Consider the following 16,491-nt stretch of genomic DNA (forward strand, 5'->3'; position numbering starts at 1 on the left):
TATTACTTAAAAAAAACAGTGAATGAAATTACAAATTACCGAAAGGTATTGCACAGAGATAAATTATTTCCAAAAGGAACTTAAATATTCAGGAAGCTGTGGAACAACAATAATGCATACATTGCATTTTAAGAATGGTTGTGATTAGACAAATTATTTATGATCATAGGTAAGGTTGATACCAAAATGCATCTATTCATTCACAACTTGAGTGTTCATAAAGCTATTAGAATACTGATAAGAGACATTTTTTGATAGCCATTTAATACGTGTGCTAGCCATAAAGTAATGGTTTTCAATTTATTAAAATATGTCCGCAATTCTTAAATAGGAATAATTTCAGTATTAGTTACTGAATGAAAATAGACTTGCCATTAGAAAATAATACATTTATCCTTCTCACTTCCTACTTACATTTGTAATTCCTCTGACGCTTTGCATCAGTTTCAGAATTTCTAGTTTGCGGGCTCCAGCCACCTCCTCTTTACCAGGGATGTGCAATCCCTTTACACATTCATCCGCCATCAGGATGGTCTCAGGTCTCTCTGCTTCTTCATAGAAAAAAGGCCTGAGCCATCCCCATCTACCACCACCCTCATCCATCTGGCCGAGCTCAACTTCACTCTGAACAACTTCTTTTTTAACTCCTCTTACTTTCTTGAGGTCCAAGGGGTGGCCATGAGTACTTGCATGGGCCTCGGTTACACCTGTTTCTTTGTGGGATACATGGAACATTCCTTGTTCCATTCCTACTCCAGGCTCCTCCAACATCTCTTTTTCCAGTATAGCAATGACATAATCCATGCAACCTCCCTCTCTCGTCCTGAATTAGAAAAATTAATCAATTTCGCTTCCAATTACCATCCTGCTCTCATCTTCACCTGGTCAATCTCTTACTCCTCCCCTCCCTTCTGCGAGGTCTCGGTTTCCATTTTTGGGGATAGGCTGGCCACCAACATCCACAACAAACGCCACTGGCTCTCCGTTATCTTGCTGATGAATCCTCACATCCTGTTTCCTGTAAAGACTCTTCTATTCTCTCAGTTCCTCCATCTTTGTCACATCTGTCCTGATGATGCCAACTTCAAGGGAGCCTCCAAAATGTCCACCCTCTTCCTCAACCGAGGATTCTCCAGCACCATGGTTGACAGGCCCTCAGTCGGGTCCGACCCATCTTCTGCACTTTGGCCCTCACTCCCTCTCTTCCCTCTCTTCCCTCTGACAACAGTCTTCACCTACCATCCCATCAGCATCCACATCCAGAGGATCATTAGCCGCCATTTCTGCCACCTCCAGTGGGATGTCACCACCAGGCATATATTTCACTCCCCTCCATTGTCAGTCTTCTGCAGGGATACCTTGCTCTACTTCTCCTTCACTCCCAACATTCCCCCACAATCAGAGTGCAATACCTGCCTGTTTACTTCCTCCCACCTCACTAACGAAGGGCCAAAACATACCTGCCAGGCTAAACTGTGCTTTACCTGCACTTCACACAAACTAGTCGACTGTATTCGTTGCTCACAATGTAGTCTCTTCTACATTGGGGAAACAAAACGCAGGCTTGATGACCACTTTGCAGAGCACCTTCATTCTGTCTGCAAAAAAGACCCTGAGCCTCCAGTTGCCTGTCACTTCAATACACCACCGTGTTCCCTGGCCAATTTCTCTGTCTCTGCTTTGCTGCAGTGCTCCATCCAGGCTCTGCGCAAGCTGAAAGAACAACACCTCATTTTCTGCTTGAGAACCCTGCAGACTTATAGTCGTAGAGATGTACAGCATGGAAACAGACCCTTCGGTCTAACCCGTCCAGGCCGATCAGATATCCCAACCCAATCTAGTCCCACCTGCCAGCACCTGGCCCATATCCCTCCAAACCCTTCCTATTCATATACCCATCCAAATGCCTCTCAAATGTTGCAATTGTATCAGTCTCCACCACATCCCCTGGCAGCTCATTCCATACAAGTACCACCCTCTGCATGAAAAGGTTGCCCCTTAGGTCTCTTTTATATCTTTCCCCTCTCATCCTAAACCTATGACCTCTAGTTCTGGACTCCCCGACCTCAGGGAAAGTACTTTGTCTATTTATCCTATCCATGCCCCTCATAATTTTGTAAACCTCTATAAGATCACCCCTCAGCCTCCGACGCTCCATCGAAAACAGCCCCAGCCTGTTCAGCCTCTCCCTGTAGCTCAGATCCTCCAACCCTGGCAACATCCTTGTAAATCTTTTCTGAACCCTTTCAAGTTTCACAACATCTTTCCGATAGGAAGGAGGCCAGAATTGCACGTAATATTCCAACAGTGGCCTAACCAATGTCCTGTACAGCCGCAACATGACCTCCTAACTCCTGTACTCAATACTCTGACCAATAAAGGAAAGCATATCAAACGCCTTCTCCACTATCCTATCTACTTGTGACTCCACTTTCAAGGAGCTATGAACCTGCACTCCAAGGTCTCTTTGTTCAGCAACACTCCCTCGGACCTTACCATTAAGTGTATAAGTCCTGCTAAGATTTGCTTTCCTAAGATGCAGCACCTCGCATTTATCTGAATTAAACTCCATCTGCCACTTCTCAGCCCATTGGCCCATCTGGTCCAGATCCTGTTGTAATCTGAGGTAACCCTCTTCGCTGTCTACTACACCTCCAATATTGGTGTCATCTGCAAACTTACTAACTGTACCTCTTATGCTCGCGTCCAAATCATTTATGTAAATGACAAAAAGTAGACGGCCCAGCACCGATCCTTGTGGCACTCCACTGGTCACAGGCCTCCAGTCTGAACAACAGCCCTCCACCACCACCCTCTGTCTTCTACCTTTGAGCCAGTTCTGTATCCAAATGGCTAGTTCTCTCTGTATTCCGTGAGATCAAACCTTGCTAATCAGTCTCCCATGGAGATCCAATATCGAGTTCAAACATTTTTGGGCTTCAGCACAGTATCAAGAGTACAAAGCTGCCATTCTTGGTGCCACCTTGGGTACCAAAGTACCTAGGTACAAAATCTTAGGTACAGAGTTGAAAAATATAGAAACAAAGTTAAAGATTAAACTTTACAGCCTTCTTAGTATAAAGTAGAAAAATAAAGAAATGAAGTTAAAAGTTCAACATTACAGCCTTTCTTAAGTGCTTAGCCATGCTGGTCTCACACTCCCTACAAGGATGCAATCTCCTCTGCTTTGACCTGGTCTCCCCGCATTGGTGCTTCACTGGGAGTCCTTGTGCTGCCTGTTCTCACCGCCACATAGATGCCAGGAGATCTCTCTCAACACCGCATTGGCCTCACTCTTCCCGTATTGGGCTCGATCTCTGATCCAGGCCCCAAGTTGCTGGCATACTCTGGACAATGGTGAAGCTGCGATGCCATCGCTACTGCTGCCTCCAGAGGGAGCTCTCTCCAGAAAAAGACTTGCATTAGCATCCAAAGGTATTTATTGTCCCAGGTTGACTTTTATCCAGTACTTTGTCTGACCAACTGTGTTTTTCTCTCTTTGGCTCTATCTCCACCTTTTGTTTACTTCCCCATCATCCTAACTTCTGCAGAAATACCAACCTTTTCCAAGCTACAATTTGTTCTGAAGAAAGGTCACTGGACCTGAAACATTAATGCTACTTTCTCTCCATAGATGCTGCCAGACCTGTTAAGCTTCTCCAGCAATTTGTTTCTCATGTCCATCATCTGCAGTTCTTTTGTTTTACATTATCTCCATCTCAAGATTTTAAATGAATTTCTACTCTGGGCAGGTTAAATGACAAAGAGCATTTCCTGATAACATGTAATAACCAACATTTTTAAAAAAGGAAGTTCCCTCTAGACAAGTTACAATAATTCTTGGCAATCAAAGCAATTTATGAGGGAGCTCATATACAAAGATAGTCCGAAAACATGGAAACTCAAACTCAAATTCTAAAAAACATAATAAATAAGAGCAGGGTTACTGGTTAGGATCTTGCAATTCAATTCCTCTTTCCCAATGTTATAAACGAATAAAGGAATATTGATTGGGGTGCAAAGTGATAATATCACTTAACTAGCCATTGAGAGGTTTAAGCTCCTGGCCTGGAGGGACCAATTTGAATCTCACCGTGATAGTTGATGGAATTTATATTCAATTCAAAATTCTATAATTAAACTATTAATTGAATGATAATCAAGAAACCAGGGTCAATTGTCAAAAGCAGCCATTGATTGATTAAAGCTCTTTAGTGAAGGAAATCTGCACCCTTTACATGTTCTGCCATATGTAACACACGAGACCCACAACTGTAGTTGACTCTCAAAAGCCTTCTGAAATGGCCTAGCAAGCCATACAGTTGTATCCAACCTGTATGAATTTGAAGAAAAAGAATCAAACTCGTTGTACTGCCTAGCATGGGTGTAGGCACCAGAAATTATAACAGTAAATGTAACTAACTCAGCTAATGTTCTGGGTTCAAATCATACCATGGCAGATGGAGGAATTTGAATTAAATAAAAAATATGGAATTAAGAATCAACTGATGATCGTAAAGCCATAGTCGATTGTCAGAAAAAAAGCCATCTGGCACATTAATGTCCTTCAGGAAAGGAAATCTGTCATCTTTACCTCATCTGGCCTACACATGACATCAAATCCATAGCAATGTGGTTGACTCTCAACTGCCCTCTGAAATGGCCACTCACTTATATCAATCACTACGCAGTTGCAGCAAAGAAATAAAACTGGACGGACCACCTGGCATTGACCTGGGCATCAGAAAAGACAATGGCAGAAACAGCCCAGTGGACCCTGCAAAGTCTTTCTTACTGACATCTGCGGATTTGTGCCAACATTGGGAGACCTGTCTCAGACTAGTCAAGGAACAGCCTGGCATAGTCATACTTTTGGGATCATCACCATCACCACCCTTGGACACTTGCTGTCCCAACGGCAGGATAGATGCAGCAGAGGCGATGGCACAGTGGTATCCAGTCAAGAGGAAACTGCCGTGGGAGCCCTCAACATTGACTCTGGACCCCATGGAGTCTCATGGCTTCAGGTTAAATAATAGCAAGGAAACCTGCTGATTGCCATATACTGTTCTCCTTCAGTGAATAAGTCAGTACTCCTCCATCTTGAACAATACTTGAAGGAAGCACTGAGTGTTCTGAGTGTGCAAAATGTACTCAGAGGTAGGAGATTTCATCACCTACCACCAAGAGTGGTTCAGCAGCAGTACTACTAATTGAGCTGGTCGGGTCCTAAAGACCATAGCTGCTATGGGACTGAGTCTGCGGCAGTTCATGAGGGAACCAAAAAGAGGGGAAAAATGTACTTCACTTCAACCTTACCAATCTGCCGGCTGAAGATGCATCTGTCCGTGATAGTATCGGTAAGAGCAACCACTTCACAGTCCTTGTGGAGATCAGGTCCCGCCTACACATTGAGCACACCCTCTATCATGTTGAGTGGCACTATCATTGTGCTAAATGGGACAGACTTTGAACAAACGTATCAACTCAAGACTGGGCATCCACGAGAAGCTGTGGGCCATTCACAGCAGCAGAATTATACTCCAGCACAATCTGTAACCTCATGGCCCAGCATAGGGCTGATTTCCCTAGAGAGTCAGAGGCTGAGGCGTGACCTTACAGCGGTTTATAAAATCATGAGTGGCATGGATAGGGTAAATAGAGAAGGTCTTTTCACTGGAGTGGGGATGTCCAGAACTAGAGGGCATAGATTTAGGTGAGAGGGAAAAAGTTTGAAAAGGAACTATGGGACAACATTTTCATGCAAAGGGTGGTGCATGTATGGAATGAGCTGCCAGAGGAAGTGGTGGAGGCTGGTACAATTACAACATTTAAAAGGCACCTGTACGGGTATATGAATAGGAAGGTTTTAGACGGACATGGATCAAGTGCTGGCAAATGGTTAGGATATCTGATTGACATGGACAAGTTGGACTGAATGGTCTGTTTCTGGGCTGTACATCTCTGTGACTTTATATCCCCCATACAACCATTACCATCAAGCCATGGGATCAATCTAGGTTCGACGGAAAGTGCAGGAGGGAATGCAAGGAGCAGCACCAGACTTACCTAAAAATGAGGTGTCAACTTGGAGAAACTACCAAAAAGGACTACTTACGCACCAAACAGCATAAAGCAGCAAGTGAGAGACAGAACTAAGCAGTCCCACAACCAATAGATCAGATCTAAACTCTGCAGCCCTTCCACATCCAGTCGTGAATGTGGTGGATGATTAAACAACTTACTGGAAGAGGAGGCCCCACAAATATCTTCATCCGCAAAGATGGAAGAGCCCAGCACTTCAGTACAAAAGAGAAGGCTGAAGTATTTGCATCAGTCTTCAGTCAGAAGTACCAAGTGGATGATTCAATTCAGCCCCCTCCAGTAGTCCCCAGCATTACAGATACCTGTCTTCAGCCAGTTCATTTCACTCCACAAGATATTGAGAAACAGTTAGAGGCATTGGATAGTGCAAAGGATATGGGCCCTGACAACATTCTGGCAACTGGAGACATGTGCTCCCAAACTTACTGCCTTCCTGTCAGCACAAAGTAAAGCAGTAGAAGCCCAACCTGACAAATTACAGCCCCATCAGTCTACTCTTGATCATCAATAAAGTGATGGAAGTTGTCATCAACAGTGCTATCAAACAGCTCCTGCTCAACAATAACCTGCTTAGTGACACCCAGTTTGGGTTTCTCCAGGCTCACTCAGTTTCTGACCTCAATCTAGTCTCCACATGGACAAAAAAGCATCCACTCCCCCACCACCAATGCTCAGTAGCAGCAGTGTGTACTATCCACAAGATGCACTGCAGAAATTCACCAACGATCCGCACCTTCCAAACCCAAGACCACTTCCATCTCGAAGGATAAGGGCAACGGATATATGGGAACACCACCACCTGCAAGATCTCCTCCAGGCCACTCACCATCCTGACTTGCAAATATATCACCGTCCCTTCACTGTTGCTGGGTAAAAATCCTGGAATTCCCTCCTTAACATCTCAGCCTCCTCCAGATGTCCCCAGTATCATATATGCTCGTGTTCAGCCAATTCAGTCCACTCCAGATTAATTAAGAACCCATTATGTAATGCTTCTTCAAAATGGTGTTCAACATAGAGAAGTACTGAGTCTTTACGTGAGGTGGCAAGTGGGGGTACCACAGAAAACATGTTGTAATATCTAGAATAAATACAGAATGATGATGAATGAGTCTGAGACTTTGGTTAAGTGGTATGTTTCCTGTGAATATGACTGCACCAGGCTTTTTTGTAGCAGAGAGCAGTGGGAGCTGGGCGGAAGTGACGTCAGAGCACAGAGGCTGTTGGGAAGGTTAGTGAGTGGTATTTAGTAGATGTGTTCTGGACAGGTCATTACACCGAGCATACCAGAAGAAAGAAGGGAGATGACGATGAGGAAGGTAGAGATCATTCAAGTAAAAGAGACTCTGGGTGAAGTACCTCTCGTGAACAGGTTGACTTCCTTGGAAACTGTCGTGACAGACCACACTGCCAGTCTGAGAGGCAGACAGGTCTGCTAATCGAAAATTGGTGTGGAGGTAGAGCCGAGGAGTCAGACATCATGCAGAGCCGTGGTAGTAGGGCACTCCACCGTGAGAGGGACTGAAAGGGGTTTCTGCGGCAACCGGAGGGATTTAAGGATGGTGTGTTGCCTTCCTGGTGCCAGGATCCAGGACGTTGCCAACAGAGTGTAGGGAATTCTCTAGGGCGAAGGTGAAGAGCGAGAGGTGGTGGTGCATGTCAGCACAAATGATGTCGGGAAGAAGAGGAGTGACATTCTACAGCGGGACTTCAGAGAACTCGGAAGAAGGCTAAAAAGCAGGACTTCCAGGTTGGTTATTTCCAGTTTGCTTCCAGTTCCTTTGGCTGGAGAGGGCAGGAACAGAGAGGTTTTGCTGTAAGGATAAGTTATACAAGAGGGATGGGCTGCACCTTAATAGGTGGGGGACCAGCATTCTGGCAGGCAGGTTTGCCACTGCAACACAGATGTCTTTAAACTAAGTAGTGGGGTGAGGGGACAAACTGGAAATTTAAGAAGGAAGTTAAAGGGAAAGTGAGAATAAGAGAAGTTAAGAAAGACAACAGAACAAAGGAGCAGAAAACACAAGAAGGGATCATACAGTCTGGTCAAGTGAAGTAGGGATTGATAGGAAGGGTGAGGGGAGTAACAAATTAAAAATATTATATATGAATGCACAAAGCATAAGAAATAAGGAGGATGAGCTTGAGGCTCAGTTGGAAACTGGCAGGTACGATGCTGTGGGGATAACTGACATATGGTTTCAAGTGGACAGGGTCTGGGAAATGAATATTCAAGGCTATACATGCTATTGAAAGGACAGACTGATAGGCAGAGGGGGTGGGGTGGCACTGTTTGTGAGGATTGATATTTAGTTCCTTGAAAGTGGGACAGAGAATCAAGAGATGTAAAGTCAGTATGGATACAGCTGAGAAATTCTAAGGGTAGAAATAGCCTAATGGGAGTTATCTACAGGCCCCCAAACAGTAGTCTGGATGTAGGGTATAAGTTGAATAAGGAGTTGAAATTGGCCTGTTGCAAGGGTATTACTTCAGTTGTTATAGGGGATTTCAACTTGCAGGTAAACTGGGAGAATTAGGATGGTACTGGACCCCAAGAAAGGGAGTTTTTGGAGTACCTCCAAGATGGATTCTTAGAACAGTTTGAACTGGAGCCTACCACGGAGAAGACAATTCTGGATCTGGTGTTGTGCAACGAACCGGATTTGATCAGGGACCTTGAAGTAAAGGAACCATTAGGAGGTAATAATATGATAATATGAGATAATATGATAAATTTTAATCTGCAATTTTAGAGGGAGAATCAGAAGTATCAGTATTGCAGTTGAACAAAGGGAACTATGGAGCTCTGAGGGAGCAGCTGGCCAAAGTTCAATGGTTCAAACCCTAGCAGGGATGTCAGTGGAACACCAATGGCAGGTATATCTGGATATAATGCAGAAGGTGCAGGATCAGTTCATTCCAAAGAGGAAGAAAGATCCTAAGGGGAGGCAGGGACGGCTGTGGCTGATGAGGGAAGTTAAGGACTGTATAAAGACAAAAGAGAAGTATAACATAGCAAAAATGAGCGGGAAGCCAGAGGACTGGGAAACTTTTAAAGAGCAACAGAGGATAACTAAAAAGATAATACACGGAGAAAAAATGAGGTCCGAAGGCAAACTGGCCAAAAATATAAAGGAGGATAGTAAAAGGTTTTTGGGTATGTGAAAAGAAAAAAAATGGTTAAGACTAAAATAGGGCCCTTGAAGGCAGAAACTGGTGAATTTATTGTGGGGAATAAGGAAATGGCAGAAGAGTTTAATAGGTACTTTGCTCGGGTCTTCCCATGTGAAGACAGATCCAATCTCCCAGATGTAATTGTGGTTGAAGGACCTAGGGTAATGGATGAACTGAAGGGAATTTATATTAGGCAGGAAATGGTGTTGGACAGACTGATAGGTCTGAAAGCTGATAAGTCCCCAAGACATGATGATCTGCATCCCAAGGTATTTAAGGAGGTGGCTCTAGAAATCGTGGATGCATTGGTAATCATTTTCCAATGTTCTATAGATTCAGAATCAGTTCTTGCAGATTGGAGGGTGGCTAATGTTGTCCCACTTTTCAAAAAGGAGGGAGAGAGAAAACAGGGAATTATAGACCGGTTAGCCTGACGTCAGTGGTGGGAAAGATGCTGGATTATTAACGATGAAATTATGACTAATTTGGATAGCAGTAACAGGATAGGTCAGAGTCAGCATGGATTTACGAATGGGAAGTCATGCTTGACTAATCTTCTGGAATATTTTGAGGATGTAACTATGAAGATGGACAAGGGAGAGCCAAAGGATGTAATGTACCTGGACTTTCAGAAAGCCTTTGGTAAAGTTCCACATAGGAGATTAGTGAACAAAATTATGGGACATGATATGGGGGACAAAATACTGTCTTGGATTGAAAATTGGCTGGCTGACAGGAAGCAAAGAGTAGTGATAAACGGGTCCCTTTCAAAATGACAGGCGGTGACCAGTGGGGTACCACAAGGTTCAGTGCTGGGATGCAGCTGTTTATAATGTACATTAATGATATAGATGAAGGTATTAAAAGTAATTTCGCAAATTTGCTGATGACACAAAGCTCGGTGGCAGGGTGAAATGTGAGGAGGATTTATGAGAATACAGGGTGACTTGGACAGGCTAGGTGAGTGGACAGATACATGGCAGATAAAGAACAAAGAAAATTTACAGCCCAGGAACAGGCCCTTCTGCCCTCCAAGCTTGAGTTCATCCAAATCCATTGTCTAAACCTGTTGCCCAATTCCTAAACATCCGTATCCCTCTGCTCCCCACCTACTCCTGCATCTGTCCAGATGCACCTTACATGAATCTACCGTGTCTGCCTCTATTACCTCTGCTGGCAATGCGTTCCAGGCACTTATCACCCTCTGTATAAAGTACTTGCTGCGTATATCCCCCTTAAACTTTTCACCTCTTACCTTGAACGTATGACCTCTTGTTATTGAATCCCTCACCCTGGGAAAACGGTTATCTCCATCTACCCTGTCTATACTCTTCATGATTTTGTAGACCTCAATCAGGTTCCCCCCTCAATCTCTCTTTTTCTAATGAAAACAATCCTAATCTACTCAACCTCTCTTAATAACTAGCACCTTCCATACCAGGCAACATCCTCATAAACCTTCTCTGCATCCTCTCCAAAGTGTCCACATCCTTTTGGTAACGTGGCGACCGGAACTGTACATAGTATTCTAAATGCAGCCGAACCAAAGTCTTGTACAATTTTAACATGACCTGCCAGCTCTTATGCTCAATACCCCATCCAATGAAGGTAAGCATACCATATGCCTTCCTGGCCACTCTATCCACCTGTGCAGTCACCTTAAGGGACAGTAGACCTGAACTCCCAGATCTCTCTGCTCATCAACTTTTCCCAGGGCCCTTCCGTTTACAGTATAGTTTGCTCTAGAATTAAACTTCCCAAACTGCATCACTTCACATTTGCCTGGATTGAACCCCATCTGCCACTCTCTGCCCAACTCTCCAATCTGTCTGTATTCTCCTGTATTCTTTGACAGTCCCCTATGCTTTCTGCTACTCCACCAATCTTCGTGTCTTCTGCAAATGTACTGATCAGACCAACAATGCCATCTTCCAGATCATTTATGTATATTACAAACAACAGTGGCCTCAGCACTGATCCCTGTGGAACACCACTGGTCACCTTTCTCCATTTCGAGAAACTCCCTTCATCTACTCTCTGTCTCCTGTTGCTCAACCAGTTCTTTATTCACTTAGCTAGAAAACCTTGCACACCATGTGACTTCACTTTCTCCATTAGTTTACCATGGGGAACCTGATCAAACACCTTACTAAAGTCCATGTATATGACATCTACAGCAGTTCCTTCATCTATCAACTTGGTCACTTCCTCAAAGAACTCTATTAAGTTGGTAAGGCACGATGTCCCCTGCACAAAACTATGTTACCTATCACTGATAAGCCCATTCTTTTCTAAATATAAATAGATTTTATCCCTCAATACCTTCTCCAGCAATTTTCCCACCACTGACGTCAGGCTCATTGGTCTGTAGTTACCTGGAATATCCCTACTACCCTTTTTGTACAGGGGGACAACATGAGCAACCCTCCAGTCATCTGGCACCTCACCTCAAATGCAATTTAATGTGGACAAATGTGTGGTTATCCACTTTGGTGGCAAGAATAGGAAGGCAGATTACTACCTAAATGGAGTCAAGTTAGGTAAAGGGGCAGTACAATGAGATGTAGGTGTTCTTGTACATCATTCAATGAAAGCAAGCATGCAGGCACAACAGGCATTGAGGATAGCTAATGGCATGCTGGCCTTCATAACAAGAAAAGTTGAGTATAGAAGCAAATAGTTACTTCTGCAGATGTACTGGGCCCTGGTGAGATTGCACCTGGAGTATTGTGTGCAGTTTTGGTCTCCAAATTTGAGGAAGGACATTCTGGCTATTGAGGAAGTGCAGTGTAGGTTCATGAAGTCAATTCCCGGAATGGCGGGACTAACATATGTTGAAAGATTGGAGCGACTGGGCTTGTATACACTTGAGTTTAGAAGGATGAGAGGGGATCTGATTGAGATGTATGAGATTATTACAGGATTGGACACTCTGAAGGCAGGAAGCATGTTTCCACTGATGGGTGAGTCCAGAACCAGAGGACACAGTTTAAAAATAATGGGTAGGTCATTTAGAACAGATTTGAGGAGAAACTTCTTCACCCAGAGAGTGGTGGTTATATGGAATGCTCTGCCCCAGAGGGCAGTGGAGGCCAAGTCTCTGGATACTTTCAAGAAAGATATGGATAGAGCTCTTAAAGATAGTGGAATCAAGGGTTATGGAGATAAGGCAGAAACAGGATACTTATTGCGGATGATCTGCCATGATCATAATGAATGGTGTTGTTGGATCGAAGGGCTGAATGCCTTACTCCTGCACCCATTGTCTATTTTTATTGCTTGATTGGTCGTAGAACATCTCTCTGAGTTTTGGCACAAATCCTCAGACTGTTGTGTGGAGTACTTTTTGCATTGTACTAGAGTTGTATCTTTGTCCAAGTTTGAATCTAATGCTCATTGGGATTGCCGATTCTTTTCACTCCCTAATACTTTGTCATATAGATTAAACAAATTAATAGCTTGCTAGCTCTTTCAGGAGGCAGTTAAGAATCAAACATATATTGAGGGTCTGGAGTCACATGTAGGTCAGACCTGGCGAGGATTACAAATTTGCTTCCATTAGTGAACTGTTAACTAAGGGAAACTATCCCATTTGCAAAAAAAAGTACATAAAATAACTCAAGTAACAATTCATACGAGTAAGTATGTGATGATATACATTGACTCACTTGTGAATTAATAACACGGATTGTAGTTTTACTTCCAACATCCTTCTCGTAACCTTGTGTAGGAGCTGCATTAAATCTCAGCACTGCATCATGGGAATCTGAAAGAGAGAAACATGTCAATGATTATCACATTTTGTTTTAAGTAATTCAAGCAATTGGAATTGTGATATCCCATTTTAAACATCTGTAACCTCAGACTGTATAATATGGGAGCTTTTATGCTTTCATAATATTGAGTTCATGGAACTAAGACAGATGGACTAGCAGATTGAATTGGGATAACCATTAGCAGACAATTGCAGGTTTGCTTGGAACCTTTAGAAGGGTGGATGAGGGAACTCAACTGCGTCAGAGCAAAAATTCAGTTTCCCGATATTGGAGAAAAGTTTTGCCATATGTTCTCAGAACTCTTCTGTCTGGTCAGTTGAACCTCAATTGCATTATTGATTGGGTCAGCAAACCTGCTCAATCAAGGCAACACACTGGTGAGGGGAGAATCACAGTGATAGCAGTAAGAGGGACATGGAGGTCTGGCATATTTAGGATTGAGAACACAACAGGGTAATAAGAATTGACCAAGTTTAGGGTAGACTACGGCTGTGTATGGGGATGTGTTTGGGAGTGGTCTTAGGAGGAAGAGCAGGCATATAACAAAGATTGTGAAAAGGCCAATGTTCATAGGGGGAAATTTAGGAAAAACAAAGGGAATACCTGAGGAAGAGAACAGGCCTCTAGAAATGAGTGGAAAGTGTGTTATAAAGGAGAAGGATCAAAGATGAACAAATCAAATATAAATCTACCAATTACCATCTCTCCTAAATTGTTCTACAATAGAAAACATCTTAGAGAATATGAATTATACATGGGATGGATCCAAAATTTGTTTGCACATGTTCCTGTACAACACAAACACACCCAGCTGAGGGAATTGAAACAGATACTGGAAAATACTATGATTTTGAGTGCTCAGTTAAGACTTTTGCACTAAATAGAAGCACTCATTGCAAAGTAAAGATGAATAACCTCTTTCAAATCCTAACACTAGCAACTCAACATGTTCTGTGATTCATCTACCTCTGTGAAAGGTGCCCCAGAGTAGTGAGCGTGCTGCGTGCAATATTCCACATTCAGCCATGGAGGAACATTCACGGACCCATGTTAAGGACATGAGGATGAAACTGTTATGCAGCTGTAGTTTGCAATGATGGGAGGCCATATCACAGGGGATAGTGAAGGTTCCACCAACAGTCAGTTTGAGCTAATGCATGAAAAACAATGTAAAGATCAAAGCTACAAAGACCTTCCATTTGATAACATCAAGAGTTGGAAAATCTGTCATGGAACACGGACAATGTAGAGGTGGCTGTAGAGTCACCCAATACCAGAGCTGGATCAGTGGTGCTGGAAGAGCACAGCAATTCAGGCAGCATCCGGGTTTTGCCTGTCCTCGGATGCTGCCTGAATTGCTGTGCTCTTCCAGCACCACTGATCCAGAATCTGGTTTCCAGCATCTGCAGTCATTGTTTTTACCTCAATACCAGAGCTGCCGGGTTATGGATGAAAGGAATATTGACTGTGTCCATACCTCAAATGGAAAACAAACACCTCACTGCTGACCTTTTCTCCACAAATCAGTACCTACCTGCCAATGTGACCAACTTAACTCAGCAGCTTTACTAACATTGCGAGGTAAGCAGGAAAGAAAAAGAAGGAAGGCCCAGCATCAACGAAAGTGAAAAGAAAGGACTCAGGCCTGCAGCTGTGGACAAGGTGCCTGAACAGCAGAACCAGGATCACACAGGCTACAAAGAAAAGGTTCACCAAAGGAGTTGCACTGATCTACAAATGAATTTAAAAGCAGTTCTGGAGATGTCTGCACAAGCCTAGCAAAACCATTACTTATACCTGCACCTCTTGCTGACAGATTGGAGGTCATTTGGGGGGAAACTAAATTTCAACGACGCTGAAAATCACAGCAGCATAGAACATGCTTGCTGCCAGTGCTTTTTAAACCTCATTTAGGGACATGTGCCATATTGTGCACCCCATTACAATCAAGAGTTCTCCAATGTCCTTTACAGCAAGGCAGTACCTCTTGTGCTGTTAAATATGGACTCAGAGAGCCAAGGTGCCCAAATTGTCAGATTTGCAGCCATCACTGAGTTAACTCATACAAGCGGCATCAAATTGTACAAATACAAATCTCAACCGTGGCTTCATTCAGACAGGTTCCTGGCCAGCTAGCTTTGACCACAAGAAACAATTCCTAAATGTGTGTGCCCAATATCCAGGAAACTGTCACAACACTCACATTCTGTATAAATTCCAGGTTCCTTGAATAATTGCGCCCTTGCATCAAAAATGTTTTCAAGCAACAAGTGATGGGGGCAGGTTCACCTGTGGCACTCAAGTGGGCAACATGATTGTTTTCATTTAAACAATGTGTGAGAGTACAGGCAAAAGGCCGGAGACTGGCTTTAAGTCATTATATTTATTTGGAGATTTGGGCCAAATAACCTCCTTCTGCACTGTAACATTTCTGTGATCTCCAGGGCTGTCTCAAGAGCGACAAGGGGTACCTCTAGAAGACCTGGTTAATGACCCCAGTATGCAGGACATCGACTGAAGGTCGTGCACCCATGGTGACTTCAATATTGTTTAATGGTTATTTTCCTATTGGTGGTACCACAGCAGTCATTGCTGAACTTGCCACTGACTACTTTGTCAGCTTGTCTCCAATGACTTTGATGGATGTCCTCTGGTGGTCCAGGACAGAGTTCTCCAGCCTGCTTAGAGATCACTGCTTCGGTGTGGTCTCATCGTCCAGAGCCTGACCTGATGGAAATAACTACAAAATCCTTACAGGGATAGGCAGGGTCGATGCAGAGATGATGTTTCCTCTGGTTGAAGAGTCTAAAATTGGAGGCCACAATTTAAAAATAAGGGGATGCCACTTAGGTCTGAGAGGAGGATAAATTATGTTATATACAAAGTTATGAACCTTGGGAATTCTCTACCACAGTAGATTGTGGAGGTTCAGTCTTTGAGTATGTTCAAGGTCAGGATTGACAGATTTCCAATTACCTGTGATGGAGTAAAAAGCATTGAAGTTTTCAATCAACCATGATTGCAACGGCAAACTTGATGAACTGAATGGCCTTTTTATGTTCTTAAGTATTTGCGCCATTGAAAGGGCAAAGGTAGTGTACATTGGAGTAGGTCAGAAGTTACTCGACATCAGGTTATAGTCCAACAGGTTTATTTGAAATCACAAGCTTTTGGGGCACTGCTCCTTTGTCATACTCTGGAGTATGCTGAGATGATAATTCCTTGGTGTCTGTCTATCACTCCTGCTCCCTGGCAGTGTGCAATAGCACTTCCCTCTCCCCTTGAGGAGAAGGGGCAGTTGGAGGTGCTTAAGGAATTAAGGCCTTCAGCCCTATTTCGTCTACCCAATAAATGAATAAAAGTCTCCGTGTATGTTCTCATAGTGATGAAAGGTAATGAGCTGATGCTTTGAACTGTCAAGTGTTGAGGCTCCTTA

At 43.5% G+C, this 16,491-nt stretch overlaps 1 protein-coding gene across 1 annotated transcript in view; it reads right to left on the reverse strand.

Annotated features, from left to right (window-relative positions):
- Positions 1-16,491, reverse strand: part of LOC122550674 (beta-galactoside alpha-2,6-sialyltransferase 2-like) — a 52,540-nt gene that overhangs the window by 20,871 nt on the left and 15,178 nt on the right. Inside the window, exon 2 of the mRNA XM_043691760.2 lies at positions 12,948-13,045. Within this exon, the coding sequence (XP_043547695.1) occupies positions 12,948-13,045 (98 nt within the window). The remainder of the gene's footprint in view (positions 1-12,947; positions 13,046-16,491) is intronic.

Source organism: Chiloscyllium plagiosum, unplaced genomic scaffold (genome assembly GCF_037043375.1).
Source record: "Chiloscyllium plagiosum isolate Xiang-an unplaced genomic scaffold, Cpla_swu_hap1 HiC_scaffold_6, whole genome shotgun sequence".
In the NCBI taxonomy this organism is placed as follows: domain Eukaryota; kingdom Metazoa; phylum Chordata; class Chondrichthyes; order Orectolobiformes; family Hemiscylliidae; genus Chiloscyllium; species Chiloscyllium plagiosum.